The sequence below is a fragment of the Octopus bimaculoides genome, chromosome 3 (genome assembly GCF_046866305.1).
Source record: "Octopus bimaculoides isolate indiv1 chromosome 3, ASM4686630v1, whole genome shotgun sequence".
Classification (NCBI taxonomy): Eukaryota; Metazoa; Mollusca; class Cephalopoda; order Octopoda; family Octopodidae; genus Octopus; species Octopus bimaculoides.
The window spans coordinates 169610027-169634722 of NC_142930.1; the positions used below are offsets into that span (position 1 = coordinate 169610027).

General features: G+C 35.6%; 1 protein-coding gene across 2 annotated transcripts in view; it reads left to right on the forward strand.

Annotated features, from left to right (window-relative positions):
* The window catches only part of LOC106884457 (uncharacterized), a 110692-nt gene extending 86426 nt beyond the window's left edge, over nt 1-24266 (forward strand). The window contains exons 2-3 of one of the 2 annotated variants that reach the window (XM_014935854.3): nt 6344-6420; nt 21132-24266. In XM_014935854.3, coding sequence (XP_014791340.1) covers nt 21150-23564 — 2415 coding nt within the window. In that variant the 5' untranslated portion in view covers nt 6344-6420; nt 21132-21149 and the 3' untranslated portion in view covers nt 23565-24266. The remainder of the gene's footprint in view (nt 1-6343; nt 6421-21131) is intronic. The other variant, XM_014935855.3, reaches the window with a different exon arrangement.
* The last annotated feature ends 430 nt before the right edge of the window (nt 24267-24696 follow it).

The following is a 24696-nucleotide window of genomic DNA, read 5'->3' on the forward strand; positions in this document are numbered from 1 at the left end:
GACTGAATTTTGGTAGGAATGTTCCATCAATATTCTTTGCATATTCAATAACAGAAATATTGTCTAGTTTATCCCACGACACTCTTTCTTATGGATGGCAATGTATATTCGTTTAACAACATGATGCTGCAATGAAAATGAGAGATAGTAAATTGATGACAGTTTGGTAGCAACTGGTGACCACGGGAGTAGTTTCTTCCGCAAAAGCGTGACATTATAGACATTTTCAGTCATACTCTGCGGTGTTAAGGGCTTTACTGTCCCTTTTTTTAATTAGGTATTTCCCTAGTTATCTCCAGCTCTAGAAGTGTAAAAGCATTAATCCGAAATGTGACGGAATGTAATGGTTACGAGTTTAAGGGAAACTACGATAATATTAACATCAACCTCAAGTTTACGATTTGTTGGCACCAATTGATTATTAGGAGACGAGTTGATAGGAAACTTCCGTTCAGTGTTGGTTCGACTCCTTACGTTCTGACTCCAAATACTGCAGACGTTAGCTTTGTTTTTCATCTTTTTGGAATCGATAAAATAAAGGACTAGTCAAAAGCTGGGAGGCTCGATGACATCGAATATCGCCTTCAGTATTGCTGGCCTAGTGTCTAGATTAGAAATAAATATAAGGATTATGTATACAGTATTTTTGCGTGTACGAAATAACCCAAAAGTAGTCCAATGCGATACAATCATGGATTATAGACACAATGGCATGGTGCTATAGGGTTCGAGTGAGGCACTTAAAGGAATGTCAGTATCCAGGTTCCCGGGTTTTATCCAGTGTATCAATGAAAAACCAAAGATGCTAGCTTCGAATTGATGGATATGGATATATTATTGTTTATGTATGAGAAAAAGAAAGCGGAGCAATTAAGATAATGACATCAATTTATGAGAACAAATTCAATTCCAAGCAAAAACAAACTCGTAGCACCTAAAAATTGTTTCTAATACTCAATAAATTCAATTTGAGAAATTAAATTAAGTTTCGTATTAAATATAGCTATTTGGAAATTTCGTCAGGAGAAGAACTTGATAGAAAGGAGCTCCATTCCAATGTGTTGGTAGATCCTTGATAGACTCATATGTCCGAGTCAATCGAGGATTTAATTTAATTTAATTTTTCAAATCGAATTAATTGGGAATGGAAACAATTATAGGTGCTATCAATTTCTTTTTGTTTCGAATTAAATATGTTCTAGTAGATTGATGTCTATATCTCAATTTCTCCATTTTTTCTCGTACACAAACTGTATATACATATACATATACATATATATATACATATATATATATATATATATATATATATATATATATATATACATGCATGCATGCATACATACATACATACATACATACATACGCACACTTGCACGCGCACACTTGCATGCGCACGTATGTGTACGTATGTTCATAACAGTGAGAGCGACTGATTTAACTCACCCCTACAACAAACTAATTTCAACTACGTTCACTAAATAATAAATTTTGCAATAAGGTCATAGGTAATTACACCTTTTGCGGTAGCTTGTCCCATTGTTTATCGATTATCGATCTAACGACATGTTTGCTTTCCGTTGTTCTGGTAGAGAGATCCGGAGCAGAGGTTTTGGCACAACTTTGCCTGTATTTTCGGTACAGCCCTTCGAAATACAAATATTTTATTTACTTTATCAAAACATTCTACGTAGTTTCGAGAGATATGAAGCTGAAACTAAATAAAAACTAATGAGAGATTACTTTTATGAAATATCAGCTTAAAACCGATATCTATGGTTGACAGAAGATAATAAAAACGGAATTTCGTAAGCAGCTAAAACTAAAATATTAACTTCTATAAGAGCATCTTTGGCAGTAAGAACACTTTGGAAACAGTTATCTGTAGGTTGAGGCTAAGAACCTTTCTTCTCTTTCGATTACTAAACAACAAACGCTCTACGAAGAAAAGGAAAAGAAATACGCACATTCGATAAATTTCTTCCAGACTAATTATTTCCCATCTTTAAGAAGTGTCTCACTTCATGAAATGCTCCATTTATATACTTCCGATTATGTAATGCTGATCGTTTCTAAAAAGAATGAAAGTGGACTGTGCATGATTACCATTGACAAAAATTTTTAAGAACCTAATGATAAGTAAGCAAGCAAAAATTAAAGTAATCTGTATATCCTATGCCTCTTTTTTCCGTATTTCTTGATTTGAAATTCAAACTTTTAATCCCTCCAAATATTATGATGAAATGATTATCTCCCTTGTACTAACTGGCCCACTCAGTGTCTCAAAATATTAGGAACATTTTTCTGTTCAACTACTGCATGGAATTCACCTTCCACCATTACTGCAAAGTTTCATGCGGCCTTAACTTGCATTAGAAGCTATGGCTAGATTTGAACTCACAACACAAAGAGACAGAGCAATACTGAAATGCTCTACGGCCCCCTGTCTGATGTTCTTAAAGTTTTACCCACAGTCTTGGATGGACGCTTTTTTGTCGACCCCGAAAAAATTGATTTTGGCAAGATTGAACAAAGAGTGTAGAGAGACGGAACCAATAACGCGAAGCATCCTTTCCGATGCTCTAGCAACGCTGCCAGTTAGTTCACGTCACCTTCTTAGGAATTCTGCCCGAAAGCTATCAGTGTCCAGATAAGTATATACGGATAATCAGGGACTTCTGTAGTGGTAAACCTACCGTAATCTTTCTTGAAGACTATAGCTCAACATCATGCTTGATAACAAAGATATGTTACCTCCATTTATGCAGCCATCCACTAATTGTTATAATTTGGTTTAAAAACAATATATTTATGCAGTATTTCATCTGATTTGTGTTCCTTTAACAAAGCACACCCTAATATAATAAAGTGCTGATACTCGGATGTGCTTTTTTTTTAGAATAAGATTAATTCCATAAATAATACAAATAATATTAATTTACTCTCCTACATTGAAAGAATAGAAACCTAACATGAAGGTTCGATTTTCCTTTTAGTCCCAATGTATCTACAAGTATCGCTAATGATTCTTTCGTTCATTGCAAAACATATTCTCTAAAACATCATAGAGATTACATTGGGAAAAATATTAGACAGGGTTTCATACAGAAAAATGTTGCTAAGAAAAGAGTGAGTGATGGTAAGCATTTTTAGACCTCTATCCACATTTCATTTTCCTCATAATCCTCTTCCTTAAAAAAAATATTAGATGAGATTTTACAAGATTTTGCTACTGAGATGGCAATTAAAAACCCACATTTGTTTCTTTTTATTTCGAAAAACGTCTCTTACACAATTTATCTTTTGAATTACATCGTTTATTGTACGAAAGTATAACATAAATATTTGCTAAACAACAGCAGCAAAAAATAAATATATTAGCTTAATGCTAAAAAGTGAACCCTAACCCTACGTGTCAGTAGTGAGCTTCTCAGGAAGCACTCTCTTCCTGGTGACCTCCCATAGAACCACAAAACAGCCGGACTAACATATCTCAAAGAAGACTTAGAACGTCCTGCATACCAAAAAGGAATATGCATGGTTATGTTTACCTAAAGCTTAAAAACAGTAATATTGACATGAAGCGAAGACACGAGGTTGCTACATCACATCATACTTCGAAAGCTATGAATGTTCAGTCCTAAAACGAGAGATTGCTATGAAATACCTAATAAACAAAAGAGACAATGGGGATCTTGCAGTTCTAATGTGCAGCCAAAAATGTAGATCATGTCATATTTCTGTGGAAGACATCACACACGTGATTAGCAGCTGCCCCAAAATGTCATCATGATACTACCTCTCTATGCGACATAACGTTGTCGCAAATACCATCCGGAAAAAAAGACTGTCCTGGAATAAATATAGAGACTACCCCCTTGTTACTGAATACACAAACCTCAAAACAAGGAATATTGGTGGAATATTCCCGTCAAAACACGTCAAGTATAAGCAGAACAGGCCGGATATTGTTGTTTGGAACAACAATATCCGGTCATAGAAGTCAGCTGCCCTGCTGATGTGAATGTCTCTTTGAAGGATAACGATGGACAACTGCTTCGAAACCTCCAGCTTTTATATTGAGATTATAAATTCACATTTATACCAATAATAATAATTGGTGCTGATGGTTTTGTGAGTAAATGCCAACGGGAGATTTTGGATAAACAGGGGTTTACAGAAAAAGAAATTAACCGACTGACTCTCACATTACAAATACAATCTGTAAGTGGAACAGTAAAAATATGCAAGATTTTTCTGAAGTTTAGAATGCGACATGGTTTTTGTTCTCTACATTGTAACGATGGAACTTTTTACTTTTGTTAGAAACTAGCTCCTTCCTCATCGGAAGCTTTCAAATGATTAAAAATAGAAAACATACATGCATACATACATACAAACATACATACGTACACATGCCAATGTATACACACACATATAAGTATACAAAGGCATAGATGTGTGTGCATACATCTGCACACGTGTATACATTTGCACACATATACATATGCTCACACACACACACACATACACACACTTACACATAGATAGACATATATAGATAGACGCTTACACATAGATAGACAGACTGACAGACAGACTAACAGACAGGAAGATCGATAGTTAGATAGATAGATAGATAGATAGATAGATAGATAGATAGATAGATAGATAGATAGATAGATAGATAGATAGATAGACATGAGCTTTGGATAACTAAGATATTTAACTGTAAACCGTTATTGCTGTTTTGAAATAAATCTTCATTTGTGATTCTATTCTTGATTTGGGGTTTTGTTCCGATCAGAATTTCTAAATAGGTCAGTAGGATCGATGGGATTAATACAAAACTAGGTCAAGTGGAAATATGACACAGGAATATAATTACCAGCATCCATTGGAATTTACTTTCCTTTCTTGTAAATTTTCCTGAATACGGAAAATGTCGTAATTTGAGAAACTGAAGCAACCATTTAGAAATTTCTATTTAAAATTACTCCGTCAGGATGAAAGGATTTTTCTAGAACAACAAAAGACTTTAAAATTCTCGAACAAAATACCTAATGTATGTCTTTGTAGGGAACTTTATTGCTATTGAAAGCAATAAAAAGGTAATCGATAGAAACAAATATTGCAGTTATGTAAGTAAAAAATAAATAAATAAAAATTAATTTTCGTTCCAAAAGTAATTTTCTTTCAAATTTGTACTTTTTAATCTTGGTGTAGTCGATTTCTCGTTATCGTTTCCAGTGTATTTTGCCGTAAATGATCGTTTTATAATCTTAAATCGATCTATTACTTCCAGAAACGTAATTTATGTGTGAAACTGTTTACATGGTTTCCATAATGGGACCTATATCTTGAAATATTAATTTCCTTCAGGTAAAGAATAATATTATTGTAGGAGTGGTTTTTACTCGCTTAATCTCAGTTGAGATTTATTTTACCCTGTTCACAAACAGATTTTGATTACAACAAATACACCTTCACTATCACCAATGGTTTTCGTGCTGTCGTCAGCAGCCCGTAGTTTTCTAACGCCGTTAATAGTCAGAAAATCATCGTAATATTTTGTACAAGTATAATTCAGCCGAAAGTAATAGAATACAGTCTTCTTTAAAGAAATATTAGATGTTCGTTAAGACATTTTGTTAGCAGTGTATCTGGTTTCTCATCTTACGAGAAATATCAATATCTTTTATATTGATTCATAAATTCACTGCAACTTTCGTGATATCAAGTTGTTAATTTTCTAATTCCACGGTCCTTAAACGATTTCGTTGTTTTCAGATTGACTTTTCTTTTTCTAGAAATAAACAGCATCGATTGATATGTTTATTAATTCTTCGATTAAACTACAACATCGGTTTGTGCACAGTGTTAGTTTTAAACCAGAGATCATTACTTCTAACTTTTCTATCAAAATCTTCATCAATGAACAACACAACACCTTATTTTTATCTAATTAATCTCACCATTGATCTCCACTTCCGTTAAACGATTCCCAACAGTTCAACACTTCGTTGATCTAATTTAATACATAGCTTATTCTTAATTTGATTCATCTTTCTGCTGTATAATCGACACTGAAGCTAACAGTTTCTGTGACTTTCCTGTAAAAAATTTCACACATTGTATAATGTGTCCTTTGTCAGGTTTTTTAAAGTAATAACTGCAGTCGTGTAAAATGTTATAAGAACTACCTAAGACAGTGTAAATAATTTAGAAATGATGTATATACTTAAATACATACATGTGTGTCTGTGTGCGTGTGTGTGTGCCTGTTTGTATGTGTGTGTGTATCTTTAAATCAAGAGCTGAATTTGCATCTTTTCTTTTGTAGGGATGGAAAATAACATTTTTACTTGGCTTCCGAACCATTGTGTCGATTCTCCGAAATAACCGTCAATATTACTCCAGGTAATATAATAAATTCGATGATCTTAAAGATTTACAATTATGTTAATAATGTTCACACTTCCTACACTTCAGTAAATAGAATTTAGGTCATACTTCACCAAGCAATAAAAAATATTTATTTTGTTGATCTCACATCTCCTGCTTTATCTAACTACAATTCATATATTTAACAATATGCTTGCTTATGCCTAACGTGTGTTATTGCCAAAATATTAACAGATTCGCATTCGACAGCTAACTCGAATTTTCTAAGGTATATCAGTCTTTCTACTCTCCTAACGTACTCAAATACCAGACTTACATTCTCTTCTCTCTCTCTCTCTCTCTCTCTCTCTCTCTCTCTCTCTCTCTCTCTCTCTCTCTCTCTCTCTCTCTCTCTCTCTCTATCTATCTATCTATCTATCTATCTATCTCTCTCTCTCTCTCTCTCTTCAGTTATATTTGCTTCATTTCTCACTTCTATCCGTGTCAATTCTCACTGGAATTCATTCACAGTTTCAAGAAATTTCTTCATTAATATTCATCTGACTTCCCTGGGAGATCGTTGTTTGCGTATCATTAAAAAGGTTCTTGAAAGCAGAATGCATTCCAACCTCTTCGAATCTCATAATTTCAGAATTAACAGAATATTCGTTCTAAAATTGTATTTAAGAAATGGATGTTGATAAATATATATTATAGTATGTAGTCCAAGATGGACAGTGCCTTTCGCCTTTACGAGCATCCTAGACGAAATAAAGATCGATGTAGTTTCTACTCAGTTTAAATGTTTGGTGGGAATATGGGAATTACAGAGTTGTAATCAGAAAGAAAGGAACTTGGCAACTGTTGTAGAGCGGAAACAGTTGCAAGGAAGGGAAATGGCGGGACATTATAAGATCTGCAGCAGTGGCAGAGGAATGCACAGTATATTGGTTGGTCAACCAGTTTGGTGGTCTTTCTTAAAGGTACTCCAGAAGGTAGGTGTGTGTGTGTAGCAACCGTAATATAATGTAATGTGAGACATGATGAAGGAAACGAAGCTAGTCTTTGAAATGCCATTTGGCAAGGCTTTAGCTCTGTTGTTGCCATAAGAGCTCAGTAGATATCGTGAGCACAAGCATTATTTAGAGGGCGATAACTATTTTCAGCAATTTATTCATGGAGAAGGTTAGACTTTACAGACATAAAGGAAAGGTTATTTGAAAAAAAAAGCATTAGATAACATTTTTAATATTATATAATTATAAATTGCAACTGACTGTGAAATAAAGACTTGGAGTCGTTTAAGTGGTCTCGTAACCTGCAAGTGATAGCAGCCAAATCTCAATTTCCATGATACTATCTAAAAGTATTAGATAATGTAATTCTAAATTCGCATGGTCACCATTGACCATGTCAGATTTATTAAGGTGAGCCTTAATAAAGTTTAGAATTTGGCGATATTGGATCTTTTAGTTAATTTTGAATATTATCGTTTTTCATCTCAGATTTCTTTGCAACCTGTGCTGTGCTACATTATATTATACTACTTGTTATAGATAGATAGATAGATAGATAGATAGATAGATAGATAGATAGATAGATAGATAGATAGATAGATAGATAGACAGACACACAGACATACAGATAGAGAGAGAGAGAGAGGAATGGATGGATGGATGGATGGATGGATAGATAGAGAGAGAGAGAGAGAGAGAGAGAGAGAGAGAGAGAGAGAGAGGGGCATACAGACAGACAGACAGACAGACAGACAGACAGACAGACAGACAGACAGACAGACAGACAGACAGACAGACAGACGGATAGATGGATGGATGGTTGGATGTGCATATATATATGCACAACGTATATCTAACATGACATACATGCAAACATATACACACGCACACGTGCGCGCGCACACATACAACCATGCATACACGAAGTGGTATTAAAAAGTTCTCGGACTAGTTCTGTAGTGCGCCAACGGGTGGGAGCACAGGTCTGCCTGCGTAGTGAGGGCTAGCAGTGGTTTTCGTGAGGCGGGGTGCCGAGTGACATCGCTGTGTTTACTTCGCAAGTTGTGGTCACCTGTGTCTGCTGCAGTCTGCGAGTTTGTCATGGACAGCAACAAAGAGCCAACGTGAAATTTGGCATTAAACTTGCTAAGTCTGCTACAGGGACATTGAGCATGCTTCGGGCAAACTTACAGCAACGAGGCAATAGGTCGTATGTACTGTTTCGAGTACTTCAAAAGCGGAAGAACGTCCCTGAAATACGATGAGCCGTCTGGAAGACCTTCCACGAGTGCCACCTCCGAAAATGTGCAGAAAATTCATCAACTTCTGCATGAGAATCGTCGGGGGACAATCAACGACATCGTTGATGCTGTTGATCTGTTGTATGAGTCCGTGCAGCAGGCAATCCTAACGTCTGCATTCTTCACGACGACAACGAACCCTGTTACCGAGTTTTTCTCCCTCGTGAGTTCCTCATCAATTAACATGGTATTGCTTCTACACCCGCCTTATTCGCCAGATTCTTCACCTGCGGATATCCATCTCTTCCCCAAGAGGAACATGCAGTTCAAAGGTCGCTGCTTCAACATTGTTATCACGATCACGAGAGAATCGCTGAAGGTCCCTCGACTCGCTTACGGACACGACATCCAGGCCGAATTCCAAAAGTGGCGGGAACGCTGAGACCGATGTATTTGCTGCGCAAGGTAACTATTTCGAAGGAGATGATGTCAAAAATTAGGTAAAAAAGTAATTTTTTATTAAACACATAACTAGTCTGGGAAATCTTAGCCCCAAGAAAAATCATTTCCAGCTGCTGGCTATCGACACACTTTGCGTCCGTATAAAGTATTTGCAAGGAGGTCATATATATGCATATATATGCATATATATATATATATATATATATATATATATATATATATATATATATATATATATATATATATATGCATTAGGAGCTGTATTGTAAATACATCGTTGGAAGGAAAATATACTGCAGTATTTGTCCACAAATAGCATGTTTTATGAACTTGGAATGTTCAAAAACACATTATATGTGGGGAGGAGACGGAAATAGGACCGACAACGTCAAGCGAGAACACCAGATGCATCTTAGCCTCACTGGGCCTTGTCAATGTGTCAGTACAACCAGCTTTACATCGTGTGTGTGTGTGTGTGTGTGTGTGTGTGTGTGTGTACATTATATAATGTGTGAAGTTTTAGTGACAGGGGTCAGTGACATATTTGAACAACAACAGATTTCAATCACTCCATCGTAATGTGTAGAAACGTTGCTAAACAGGATTAGGACACTATATAATGGTTCTGCTTCAATATTGTATCTCTGAAGATGTCTGCTTGTTCCATCTCACTGGAGAGAACAAGGATGCGTCTGATCTCTTGTAGCTGATCGGAAGAAAAAAAAGAAACTCAAGTTAGGAAAAGAAAGATGGCCGATGGTCACGTGTGAGCAACGAGAGAGTAAAGGAGGAAGAGAAAGGGACAGATACAGAACGGTGAAGGGGAGAGAAAAAGAATTAGAGAAAGAATGATAGAGTAAAAACGAAAAGGGGAGAATAAAAGAATTAGAGGAAGGAAGAAAGAGGAAACGAAAGAGAAATAGAAATAGAACAAGTGTCGTATCAAACTTGCTAAGATAAAACTTACTTGGAAATGGATGCGTGGCGTTCGATCATATAATAATATAAATAATATACATATATATATGCATGTATACATACATATATGTACATACATATATATGTATATACACAGGCATATATGGGTACAGGACGTCATAGAACTTCAATATATATATACACTAACAGAGCTGGTGCTTATCTAGTATAGTCATAGAAATTCTCTTTCATGTTTTGTTTTTTTTTTAATTGATAAACATAATCGACTTTTTTATGAAATATATATTTAGCTATCGATACGAGACATTTAATAGTAAATAATGAAAGCAAATTTTGCTGGTCATGCCTTTATTTCTTGTTTGTGTTTTTTGTTTTTTCTGTGTGTCTATACTTGTGTCTTTCTCACTCCCCCTCTCTCACTCCACCTCTCTCTTTCTCTTTCTCGCCCTCTCTCTCCCTAACTCTCTTTATGTGTGTGTGTTTGTGTCTATATATATATGTATATGTGTGTATACATGTGTATATGTATTTGTGTGTATATGCATATATATACGTGTGTGTGAGTGTCAGTGTGCTTCTATTTGTATGTGTGTGTGTATGTTTGTGTGTGTGTGTAACGCGCGTATATATATATATATATATATATCAGTATGCATATGTGTGCGTTTGGGGGTATCTAACCACCTACACACCTGGTCGTTTACCTGCTGAATTCATACCTCTCTGTAGCTTGAAAAAATATCCGTCGATCTAAAAATTACTCTGGGACTCTTTGCGAATCTATGACTCCATCCATTTATTCATCCTCAACCCGAACATTAATGACTCACTGATAATTGACTCCCATTAATTATCTTTACTCACCTCTCCCCTATCTCTCACCTGCCCTTTTTCCCCACTCCTTTCTTTTTCTATTCCTCTCTCTCTCTCTCTCTCTCTCTCTCTCTCTCTCTCTCTCTATCTATCTATCTATCTATCTATCTTCTCTGTCTGCTGACAATATTCATTTATATATTTACTTATTTAACCATCCATTAATTTAAATTACTTATTTAATATACTTATTTTCATATTTTACATATCTGTATCTATTCTACATAGATTATCATGTTACTATATTATTTTTTATATTATACATTTTATTTTATATTTTTATATTTTTACCTTTCTATAACTTATATATTATATACATTATATTTTATTCAACTCGATTTTAGTTGTATAAATTACTCTCTTTTTCTTTCTTTCTTTATATTTGTCTCTCTTTTCCTTTTTCAAACTGTTTTCTCTACTCGCTTTCTCTATCTCTCTCTTATACTCCCTTTTTCTCTTGTACTTAGTAGACGTCCTTCTCTTCTAATTGCTTTCCCTCCCTAAATAATTATAAAATGCCTCGCCAAGATGGGCTACAGCAAATATTCTGCTCAATACCACAGATTTGCATGTCAGTTGTTTGACCTTATTTTGATTACTAATCGACCCATAATGTCTTGTTGATTCTAGGATCGTGAAGAAAGAAGATGACAAACAAAAAAATTACAATCACTTAAAATTTGTAATAGGAAGAATTTGGAGCATGCGAACAGTAGAGGTTGAAATATGAAAGCTGTAAAGCCCATACCTATAGAAATTGGTGCGTTGGGAACAATAAGCCAAGATATAGACAAATGGCTGAAGGAGATTGAAATAGAATGGCCGGTAGAGTTCCTACAGAAAGTTTGCCTCTCAGAGACAGCAAGGATTATCAGGAGGGTTTTAAGCACTTGAAAGACTGCTGAAAACTTGTGGATACCTAAGGTTACAGGTAGTAACCCGAATAAGAATAAGACCGAACCTGATCCAAACCAAAATAATGATAATAATGATGATAATTAATTAATATATTACTGGTGTTGAGAGGACAAGAAGATATGAATATCTGTTATCTTTATATAAATGTAGAAGGTCTATTCTTGCAAATAGGATTTTCCTGTGCGCCTCTTTCCGTAAATCGATATTTATCACTTTTGTTGAGCAGAAATGAGGAACTTCATTATCAATATTACTAGGTTTTGTACACGATTTAAAATCATTTCTCATTGGTTATTTTTTACAACGAAAAATATTTGTCGGAAATATTCTATAAAGTTCTCTCTCTCTCTCTTCCTCTCTCTCTCTTCCTCTCTCTCTCTTCCTCTCTCTCTCTCTTCCCCTCTCTCTCTCTCTCTCTCTCTCTCTCTCCCTCTCTCTCTCTCGTAAAATAATAAATAAGAAAAGTATTTAATTTTTAATATTTAACATAGATTCTCTATATCTATAGACAGATTGTTTCGAAAACTCTCTTTCTCATCAGTGTGATGTGAAGTGAATGAGCTTGTGATAAAAATAATAGACGCATTTCATGTTGAGGCAAACTTATTGATTTTTCTCAAACATAAATTTGACCGACGATGTATATTCTACCAATGTAGATTCTCTTCTAACCTTCACTGATTCTTATCGTTGATATATTTATGTTACGAAATAGAAATTTATTATCCTGAACCATCCATACATATATGGATGAAAGCCACTAATGCATCTGTGAATTTCTACGACCTTTGTGCCAGACAATCTGCAATGAGGAGCATCATTCTTAATTGTTTGGTTGCGATTTTCACTCAGTATAAATTCATTTTTCGTTGGATATTCATGAGAAATAAGAATTTTTATACATAATGGACTGGTGACGTTTAATGACTATTTTTCTAATTATTAACAAACAGATAGACAAACAGACAGATAGACAGACAGACAGATAGACAGACAGACAGATAGACAGACAGACAGATAGACAGACAGACAAGCAAGTAGGAAGGAAGGAAGGAAGGAAGGAAGGAAGGAAGGTAGGTAGGTAGGCAGGCAGGCAGGCAGGCAGGCAGGCAGGCAGGTAGCCAGCTAGGTAAGAAAGTAGGTAGGTTGAGAACATTATCAAGAATATTTTCATTTGTTCCACAGACGACATCACACCAAAGCAAAACGGACATCTTGAAACAATGTGTCTATGGCTGCAGCAATGATAAATACTAATTAGTTAATGCTTTAAATTAATTAACAATAGTATTTTGTTAACAAACTTTCTGTCTGAAGAAGTTGACAATTGTCGCAAAATTACATCATTTAATATCGATGATTTGTCTACCATTTAAGCTGCTTCTAAACAAGGAAAGCGCTTAATCTCTGTTTAATGATGTTGATTTATATTTCATTTATATTCTGAATATCTACACGCCCACATTGGCATCTTAGGCAAACCTAATAGCATTAAACCAAAGCTTTTCGTGTGAAATACGGTAGACAAGGCTATGCATGTTGAACAAGGCGGAATTAATTATCGGTTTTTTTTTAAAACATCAACACCAGGTCCTTGGCTGTTTTTAGCAGCAGAGTCCTTACTCTTACAAGCATTTGGACCAAGTTTCCCGTCTGAGGGTAATTTCTTTTCTAAAGAAAGCTCTGAAAATGATTATGTGTCTTTCTATTTTACCTCTGATGAGCTGGATGAGGTAGGTCGTTTGTTCTAGTAAATTCACGTTTACTAGTAGCACTATATTCCTACCGCCACTAACAATCCATAATTGTTTATACACCCAATACAACCATATTGTTCGGTATATAGATTACTCTACCATTGCTTGTTTTTGTTTTTTTAATTTATAGACAAGAATTTCCAGCTAATTTTCTTGATAGAGTGGAGTTTACAATAAAATGTGATACTTCATTGGTTGTTGATCAGGTGAACGGGAATTGTAAGGAAAACGATCAATAATTATATTTTCATTTATTGAAACGTTTTGTTTCTCTTGGTCTTCTCTAGTTTTTCAAGAAATTCAATGTTAACATACAATGTATATTCATTATATATAATATCAAAAATATATCTTCTGCAACTATTTTTTTTTAGCCGGCGTTTTATATTTATTTATCTTTACATGACTAAACTTTAACTTTAAAAATATTCATAATGAGATTATTCTTCTTATTCCTACAAAAAAGCTTAGAGTGTTTCATTGAGAAAGTGTAAGAAATCAATACTAAAGGTTATGGGCCATTTACGAGGTGGTATCAAAACGTTCCCGGACTAGTTCTGTAGTGCGCCAGCAGATGGCACCACACAATTGCGTGCGCAGTGAAAGCTAGCAGTGACCTCATGAGACAATGTGCCGAGTGACATCGCTGTGCTTACTTCGCAAGTTGTGAAACATTTGTGTTTTTCTGATCACGTGAATGCTGTGGTCAGCGATTTCTTGTCGTGAACTGCAAGTTGGAAAAAACAGCGAACGCGAAATTTTACATTAAACTTGGGAAGCCTACTACAGAAACGTTGAGCATGCTTCGGGCGAACTTACGGCAACGAGGCAATGGGTCGTATGTACTGTTTCCAGTGCTTCAAAAGCGGAAGAACGTCCCTGAAATACGATGAGCCGTCTGGAAGACCTTCCACGAGTGCCACCTCCGAAAATGTGCAGAAAATTCATCAACTTCTGCATGAGAATCGTCGGGGGACAATCAACGACATCGTTGATGCTGTTGATCTGTTGTATGAGTCCGTGCAGCAGGCAATCCTAACGTCTGCATTCTTCACGACGACAACGAACCCTGTTACCGAGTTTTTCTCCCTCGTGAGTTCCTCATCAATTAACATGGTATTGCTTCTACACCCGCCTTATTCGCCAGATTCTTCACCTGCGGATATCCATCTCTTCCCCAAGAGGAACATGCAGTTCAAAGGTCGCTGCTTCAACATTGTTATCACGATCACGAGAGAATCGCTGAAGGTCCCTCGACTCGCTTACGGACACGACTTCCAGGCCGAATTCCAAAAGTGGCGGGAACGCTGAGACCGATGTATTTGCTGCGCAAGGTAACTATTTCGAAGGAGATGATGTCAAAAATTAGGTAAAAAAGTAATTTTTTATTAAACACATAACTATTCCGGGAAGTCTTTGAGACCACCTCGTAAACATAGAAACCAGAGAGGCTGCTATATGATAATATACGATAATAGATGATACTTTGTGGTCGGAAATGAGTTCGGTTGGAAGTAACAGCGAATATGTCAGGTCAGATACGGCCAAAGGTGTTGCTGATATCAAGGGCATGAAGACTGTATCCGTCAGTCTCCATGACAACCAGAATTTAAGGAGTAAATATTTCGGTTTCAATGGCATCAGTGTTGAAGGATCAATGAAAGAGAACCGAAAGGAGTTTGGGTCTTGATTCACCTTTTTTTAATGACTTCATTAAAAAAAAGGTGAAATAGATGTCCTAAAACAGATCGAGAGGTAATCGTACTAATGTTGGTAATCTATCGGATGCTGGTAGTTGGTCAGGTGCTGGTAGTTAGTAGGGATGAAGTTTTAGGAATGGATGAAAGAGACTTTTAATTGGAAATCTTTATTGCAATCAATCTCTGGAGACACAGGTAGATTCCATGTGAGGGCAAAAGACACGGAATTTCGGAAATAAATTTGAGCACAGTATGTAGCCAAAATAACAAAGAAAAAGTAGAAATAATCCTCTCTATACTCTAGGCACAAGGCCTGAAATTTGAGAGGAGGGGCTAGTCAATTACATCAACCCCAGTACTTAACTGGTACTTATTTTATCGACCCCGAAAGGATGAAAGGCGAAGTCAACCTCGGCGGAATTTGAACTCAGAACGTAAGGGCGGACGAAATGCTTCTCAGCATTTTGCGTCCGTCCTTACATTAGGAATAATGGTAGCGAAAAGTGTGTCTTGAAGAGAAAATAAAATTTAGCCATCGGATAGTTTTCTGTTCTTTAAGAGTTTGTTTGGTGAAGAAATGGTGAGAAGAGACCAAGGTTACTACAAACCGCTACATGTGACCTTCCTAACAGGATTTTAGTTGCTTCAGGTTGAGGATTTTATAATCCCTGGCGAGAGTCACTAGTAAGAACTGGGGGAGGGGCTGATACTGAATTATGAGTCATCAGACAGGGTAACCTTCTGCAGCATGGCCCACGTAGTATCCTCAATGGAAAGTTACAACTAAAAGTAGTTTTGTACGAGACTGTTTTTGTCGAACAGGGTATTTGAACAAAATGCTTGAAAGAAAGTGAATTCACCAAAACAATGCAAGAATCTGGAAATGATTTTAAACCGGGCAGTATCTCAAGCCTACCACGAAACAAAAGGTCTGTCTTGTATTTATTGTGACACAAACATTCGATGCCTTACACAACTCTGGGCCTCTGTATTCAAAACAGGCTTTTCGTCCCTGCTTAACTGGCTTCATGGACAGAACTCCTTTGTTGTGCCTGTAGAAGGGAATCACTGTCACAACAGCATTTTTGATTCTCTTTACGTTGAGATTACGAGAAAGCTATGAGATTAAATTAGAAAAGACTTGCATCTTTACCAAATAAGTATAATAATATCCTGATTCATGAAGCAAAAAATATTTGTTCAATGACATGGAACAAGGCTGATTTCCTTGTAGACAAATAAATTAGGGTTGAACGGAGAAAATGAACAACTCTACAATGTAGAAATTAAAAACATAATATGTTACGGAGCTGAGTTGAAAGAGCTGTGATGATTGTGAGGGAGACATGAGATGGGGAGGGAAAAATTCGCCAGTAAAAGTAATTTTATGATAAAACATTTTTATTCTATAACCTAACTAATAAACAATAGCACGTTATCTACATGAGGTCAATAATTGTTTTTTCTGGTGTCGAGAAAGGCAAAGAAGTATCTGGAACTTGCTTCAAAACAAATATCGCAAAGAACTTTCATTGAAGAGGACAGGTTTTTCAATTTTCCAGTCAATGTTCACACCCTTCCCCTTATGCATGTGTGTCTCTGTGTATATGCATTATATGTGTATGTACGTGTATGAGAGTGTGTGTACAATGGGATTCTGCACAGTTTTTGCTTATCAAATTCCACTCACGTGGTATTGGTATGATAAGGATGTCCGTTCGCCTGGAGATATTGTCAGTGATAGTAAGATCCAACTTTTGGAGTGATTTTTGAGGGCTGAGTTTTAGTTCTGCTCTTCATCATTAAAGGATGTGGATAGATGGTTCTTTTTTTTTTTTAAAGGAATAACGAAGTTTCTTGTCGTTGAAAGAGAATATTAGCAAAGCGTCAATGGAGGCCGCTTTCGATATTTCTGTTCATGGAGTCAGTGTGTGATTGGAGTGCTGTGTCCAGGCGACGAGCGAAGAATGCTTGGTTGAAGAATATTAAGGAAGAATGAAAGACTTTATCAGTTTAGTGGGGGGTAGGTGTTGTTAGAAGAGGGGGTAAATAAGTCATTGATGTACAGAAAGATAAAAGTTTATCTTGTGACACATCGAATTTGTTTGAACGGTTGAAATAGCTCTGTCAGTCCCTGCAGTAGTAGTGCAATCTGATAAGAAGTTATGAATCCAAAGTGATGAGAGGGGAGTGGAGGGTGGAGCCCAGAGGCTTGGAGTTTCGATAAGACATTCACAAACTAAATGAAAAGAGAATATAAGAATGGCCAAAATGACTCTTTCCCAATGGAATTTATTCTTCATGACATGACAAAATTTTATCTTATTATAGGAGAGCGGAGTGTAAAGTCTTACGTTATGCAATGAATGTCGGCTGAAAAGTAAAATACTTGCGAATATATTTCAGACTATTTGAGCGCTTAACCAGATGACTGATGTTCTAAACCCTTCGTCTCTTGTTTAATACTCACCAATTAAATATCTCTGAAGTTGATTTCTCTAAATTTTATAAGAACAGAACTATGGATGGGTATAATATCGGTGGATTAAGTGGTGGAATCAGTGCAACATGATGAAGGTGGGTGACTGGTAGGGGTGATAGAACAACAGCATGGGTAGAATCAGAAAAGCACCTAACCTATAATCTTGCAATATTTAGTTAGCAAACTTTATATTCTGAGTTCAAATCCTGCTTAGGTCGACTTTACCTTTCATCATTCGCTGGTCAATAAAATAAGGTACCAATCAGATAAATTGAGGGAGAGACCACTCAGGAAAATCTGCTGACCTTGTACCAAAGTTATAAATCGATATTAAACGGGGAAATATCGCTTTGATAAACATGGAGAATATTTGTCAACAAAGCTTGACTATCAAAAATAAGTTATTCATGAATCCTCGAAGACGATTCCGATCTAAAGCAGAGACGGAAGTTCTTCATCCTAACTTCAACGAATAGACTGAATGCTATTTGTTGATTATTTGTCATTAAAAATATTGGTGGGGGATAACGACTAACGGACCCTGAAACTGTCAAGGAATTCTGTAAGCAATTGCTGTAAACGATCTGTTTTTTAATTTTTTTTTTACTCAGCAATGTTATATTTTTATACTTTTCTAGATGCCCAAATCGTTCTGAAATTTTGTTTAAGCAAGAAATAATAAACAGAAGTCGACCATATTTTCAGGTCACCGTAATCCAATAAATAGGGATTTACTCTGTTTCCTTGCAAGAAAAAGAGAGGATTGTATATTTTGTGGCTTCAATTTCCGTTTCTAACATTTATCTATAATTACCGGGAATCTTTTCCGATCAAAATTATACTGCTGCGTAAAGGTTCTGAGAACGTAACTTCGCAGGAGAATACGTTTTCCATAAGCAATGGGTAAATAAAAGGATGCAAGGTTGGGAAGAGAGCAGTGCTGTTGGGAATCAGTAGCTTATTTCACTGAAGAGAACATAAAGATTCAGAGAAGTTTTATGACTGAGAAGCTTGAGTCAATGATGAGAGACCGGAAGTTAATAGTTTTGACAGGAAATGATTTTACAGTTTGAAACAAGTAAAGGATATTATGGTGATTGTACAAACAGAAGAACAAAGTCGGTTGAAAAAGGGTTAAGAAATGACCGAGCATTTGATCGAAGACTATAAGAAGTATGAGGTTTCTTAAAGGTTAACCTAACAAACCGTGATAGTAAAGAAGAATTGAGCATTGCTAATGATTTTTCTGGAGAAGATAAATACAGAACAATACATATTAGGCAGAAGACGGAGATTAACGACTATGGCTGTTAAAAACATTGAAACAAATAAAATAAAATCCCGTTAAATCTTTTAAAGAGAATTCTAGGAATCGACTCAACTTACAAGGAATATTTATGATTTTTCTTTATTTCCAGCAAATATTTATTTCAAACTAATAACTTTCAAGTCAATATCTATCAATATCTCGATTTATTTCATCTAAATATATATTGGCAAAATATATCCTCAATTTATATGAAACCTGCTGATGTCTTACTGAAAAAGCAGTCAGATTTCAAAATGATTTTCTTTTTAGAATCTGGGAACAAGATAAATATATTTTTAAACAATTGAAAAGTGTGTATTTATTTTTCTATTTAATCGTAACTTTCTATAATCTCTCTTTCTTTCAATCGAACTCAACAACACCATTAACGTGTTCTTTATCAATGTTCAGTCATTGATTTATGTTACATTAAGTTTGAAAAAAATAACTATAATAGTCGATTTATATTTCTTATTTCATGACAACTATAGAAGTATTATAAAACCATCTGCTAATTCTGTTTCTGTTGTTCAATAGATATATACAGAGCCATTGTCGTGGAAGAGTCTAAAGTATTCTTCATTGTTTTCACCATTTTTATGTTTCAATGAAAGGAGAAGTAATGGACTCGTAACAATTGAGGACTAAATAGATCTTTGGGAGTTTCTACTAATTAAATACAGCATCGCAGTCAAAGATCGCAACTGAGCCAACACTCGCTTCAGCGTTCCAAATTCAGATATTTCATACTTGTTTGGGGGCCATGACCTTCTCAAAATCCAGTCTGTGTTCTTCCTTCAACTGCAAGCATTTCACATTCTAAGGCAATGCTCCAGCATGGCCGCAGCTTCATGACTGAAACAAGTAAAAGAATTTTAAAAGCCCGTCCACTATTTTAAAGCTGCAGAGGTGTAAAGATGACGGTTTTCTCGATTGCTATTTTTACTTTCCTTTTATGCGATATCTCTATCACCTTGGAATCAATCCCTGCTATATTTCTATGCTGTCAGTTCAGCAACACCACTTCTCAATCAATCGATACAATCGATGCTACCTCTCAACCGATGCCAGCAAGTCATACTACTGCCCACTCAATTTGTATCACCTTTCAATCGGTCGAAATAATCCCTCTGGCCACTTAATAAGTTTCCAAGTTTGGTGTTCCGTGGACATTTTCAGGGTGGATACCAAAATTATTCCAATAAATAAGAATTATTGCCTGACTTACTCGATAGAATTTAGAATCGAAATATTTATCTTTAAATGCAAAGGACCCCGGCCAATCTGCAGGATGTTTTGGCAATTTGTATTGCATGTATTATACATGCAAAATCTATGTATTATATCTGTAATAAGTAAATTAGATTATTAGGCACTTGATTTGTAAACTTATGCGTGTGATTTCCCGGTTTATGGAAAAATTGTCGGGCACGAAAACGATCCATGATACAAAAAGAGTAGGGGACCACTATGGACTGACTGTCTTATAATTTCACACAGCAAATAATACATCCTCTTCAAAACTGATGCTGCATATTTACATTTTATTTACATATTTGTATTCATAATTAATATAATCGCCAATATATATATATATATATATATATATATATATATACGATTACTGTTATCAAAATGTAATCGAAATGTTTCGTAGAAGATCCCTGGTTCACCACCGAATCATTATGTTGTCTGTGATCTGTATTGTTTCGCCAATAACAAGTTAAAGGTTTAAGAAAATAAAGATATTGCGTGGTCGGTGGGTGATTATGGAAAGCTTTCAGGCCAGCTAGATACCACAGTATTTCTAAACATTGCGATAAAATAATTATCAAACTCATTTCTAAAAGGAATTCCATATTTAAATGAGTGGTCAATCGTTACAGAAAACATGAAAACATTTAGAATGTATGAAATAATACTGAAGCCGTAGTTAAAAATTATATTTGTAAAATATTTTGTTCTTTATTTGAAACTATTAACCTTTGTATAAATTAAAGGGTCATGTTTTGCTTTTGTTTTTTTAATTTTTTTCCTTTTTATTTTCCAGGAAGAAAATTGGGGAAAGATGGCACATCTTGGATATCCTTGGTACCAACAATGCTTGGAAATTTTCCAGTTTCTTGTCACACAACATAAAGGAAAAACAGAAATTTACAGAAAAAAGAAAAGAAAGAAAAAACTTGAAAGAATTTTAGAAGAGACGGAAGAGACAAATTCTTTAGACTTTGATGAAGAAAACACTTCATTTCGTTATATTCGTGTAGGAACATCTTTCTCCTGCTTTCACACAGAATATCCCTTTACTTGGTCATCGAAATTATTAAAGAAAGATATTTCTCCAAAACTTTACACTCACTTAAACAGAAATTCTCCACAGTGTCTGAAAATCTTCAGAATTTCTATTTTTCTACTGCTTCTGTATAGCTTGCCAATGTTATCATCAAGTTCATCAGAAGAGCCAGTTTGCCGTACAGAGGTGGACTATAGAGATATTTATTCAGTGAATTGCAGCCAGAGGAACCTGGAAGACGTACCAAATGATTTACACGTGAAGACATGGGAACTAAATTTAGATTATAATATGATAAAGCTTATAAAATCCATTATATATTTTGCCAGATACGACGAACTGCGAAATTTATCATTACGTCAAAATTCAATCGAAGATATCAATATTAATGCCTTTACTGGATTAGTTAATCTGGTTGCTTTGGATTTAAAAGGTAATATGTTGACCACAATTCCAACGGAAGCTCTAAAGAGTTTGCCTGCATTAGAGACATTGATTCTCAGCGGTAATAATATACAACACATTAGTCAACATGCTTTTCCAACTCTAAAAGAACTTTCCACTGTAAAATTGGACAAAAACCGACTGTTTGTGATAGACGACTACGCTTTGACCTCTCTCGTTTCTCTTCGAAGTTTGAGCATTCAAAATAATATACTGCAAAGTTTGTCTTCTAGAGCTTTGTACAAATCCGGACAGGATCTTGAAACATTACATCTATACAATAATCCTTGGCAGTGTGATTGTAAGCTACGCTGGTTACGAGATTGGGTAGAAAGAAGTTATAGGAAATGGCCTTCAAATACAATTTTGCCGATTTGTTCTGGGCCTCATATTAATAGCAGAAAAGATTTCATGAAAGTACCTGAGCATCAATTTGCTTGTAAGATCATGATGTATTCGAGTGGAACGTCTTTAAAGATACAAGCTGGTACCAATGTGAATTTAACATGTAGGTTATACTCTGATCCTCCTGCTGAAATGATATGGCTCCATAATGACAGACGCATTAGGGGGGACAGCAAAGACGATCATTTTAGGATCGTCGAGTATTTAGAAAATATTCAAAATTTGGTTCTTACTATAAAAAACTTTCAGAAGAAAGATGTTGGTTTCTATAAATGTTTAGCCAGAAATCCCATGGGAAGAGACTCGGTAACTTACAAAGTGAATTTAGAGCTAAACCCAAACAGATTACCATTGGAAATGGAGACGAAAAAAACTATTTTCAATGCTAAAACAGCAATAATTTGTTCCGTAGCCATTACTCTGGTATTAATAGTTCTTCTGATGTTGCTGTTAGTTTTCAGGCATATAAAAAACCAACGCAAACGTCAAGAAAAACTGCGGATCACAATTGAGGACTTGTTTGAAAAGAAAAATCGTTCGGACGTAAAAAACCGGAGTTGTGATGAAGACCAAATGGACATGGGAGAAATGGACCCCCTTTACCAAACTGTAGTTAGTGATGGTAACTATGTGTCGTTCAAGTCCGATCCTGTTGATTCTGAAGATGTTTCTCAGCTCTATACTTCTAATACACGTTTCAATGAAACTCATTCTGAACTCGAACCAAATAACACGTCTTGCTGGCTTCAAAAAGATCATCCATTTTCTGAGTCTGCATCACCTTTGCTAGGATCAACATTAAGTGCTCAAAATACACCAACTCACCAAAGCAAGCAGCGAGGCAACATTAAAGAAGTTCCACTAACAACTTTCCCCAGAAATACTATTGGCTCTTATTCATCGTTCAAAACAGGTCCACCTCACTATGTAACAAATCGTCGTCATAAAAGCAATAACAACGACAATGAAGAATTCTATAACATAATGATCAATCAGGAACCTCTCAATGACTATCTGTTTTCAAAAAACCAGAATCCAAACATTGTATATAATTCCTCTTATGACCCAATATTCGGAAGCAAAAACAAAGTTCTACCTTTTGCTGTCTCACCCGTATCGAGCGGTGGCTGTCCAAAGCGCAGTGTCACTTTTACTTCGCCACAAATTAAACCAAAAGAAGATACAAACAAACGATATTCTTCGGTTGGAAGTCTTGGGAGCCTGGTTCCAAGAAAACCGCCACGATTCTACAGTAGGTCCAGTGTGGTAAATGGAGATATAAGCAGTCCAGTGTCCTCCCCTACTGCCAGCTACAAAGACGAGTTCGGAACGGCTGTTTGATTTAGTTATTGTTAAATATAAAGCAGTCTATAATGAAAAAATAGAAATGGAAAAATTTCGTAACTTGAAAATTACATTCTCATTAAATCCTTAAGTCACCATTTGATCTCATTACGACTTTCATTTCCGTATTTTCTTAGAAACAGAAATTCACTCTCCCTTTCAAACAAATTTTCCTTGATCAAAATCAATTAACGCCAATGTCTCTTCTAATAATAATAATAATAATAATAATAATAATAATAATAACAATGGTCTATTAAATTCCATGAGGAAACGAAGGTGAAAGGAAATCCAAAAAAGTATATTTCATTCTTTAACGTATGAACAATTGTTCGTATTTTGACATATTTTACAGTCTTTTTATTTTCCTTTTTAACTTGGCGAGCGACGAAGAATCGAAGTCAGTTACCAGTGAATCAAGCCCGTGCCTCGGATTTGGATTCCCAGTTGAAATCATTTCATTTACGTCGCTAATGTCCTTGGGAAAGGCCTGAACGTCACACTTTTTCCCGTTTCCCTTCCCTAAAATCCTCCGGCTCCACGCCTTGTAAAAAGTCATAATTTATTTAAATCATTTAAAATTACACATTTTTGTGGAAATTTTTTTTCTTTCATTTGTTTGTCACCATGTGCAACCGTTGAGAGACAAAAATGGGTTTTAGTCCCTAAAACCCTGTAATAAATAATCTGGTGGTTTTCTTTGGGCATTTTTCCTCTACTTCCAAAAGATGAGATTGTGTTTTATATTTATTCAACAACTGAATACTAAATACCTTATGGTACCAAATATTTTTTAAGTCTTCTTAAAGTTGGTGCTCCACTAAAAATGATTTCGGGTTTTTCCCTTAAGGCTCTGTCGGTCCTCTGTCGATAAATCCGGCTGCTACTGCTCTGTCACAAGTCACCTTGACAATATCTTGCAGCTGTATTCTCACCATGATAGTTGCAGTTAATGGTGGTGGTGGTCTTTATGATCAGATGGTGCCCGATCGAGATAACATCTGGTTCAAAGATGTCACCATCCCGTCTTTTATTCAAACCTGGTTTATCCAGCACCACATTATCCAAAGTGCCCTTCCTTCTCTGCAAAGTTTTACATGGCATCCCTTATATGTCACGTAAAATTTCG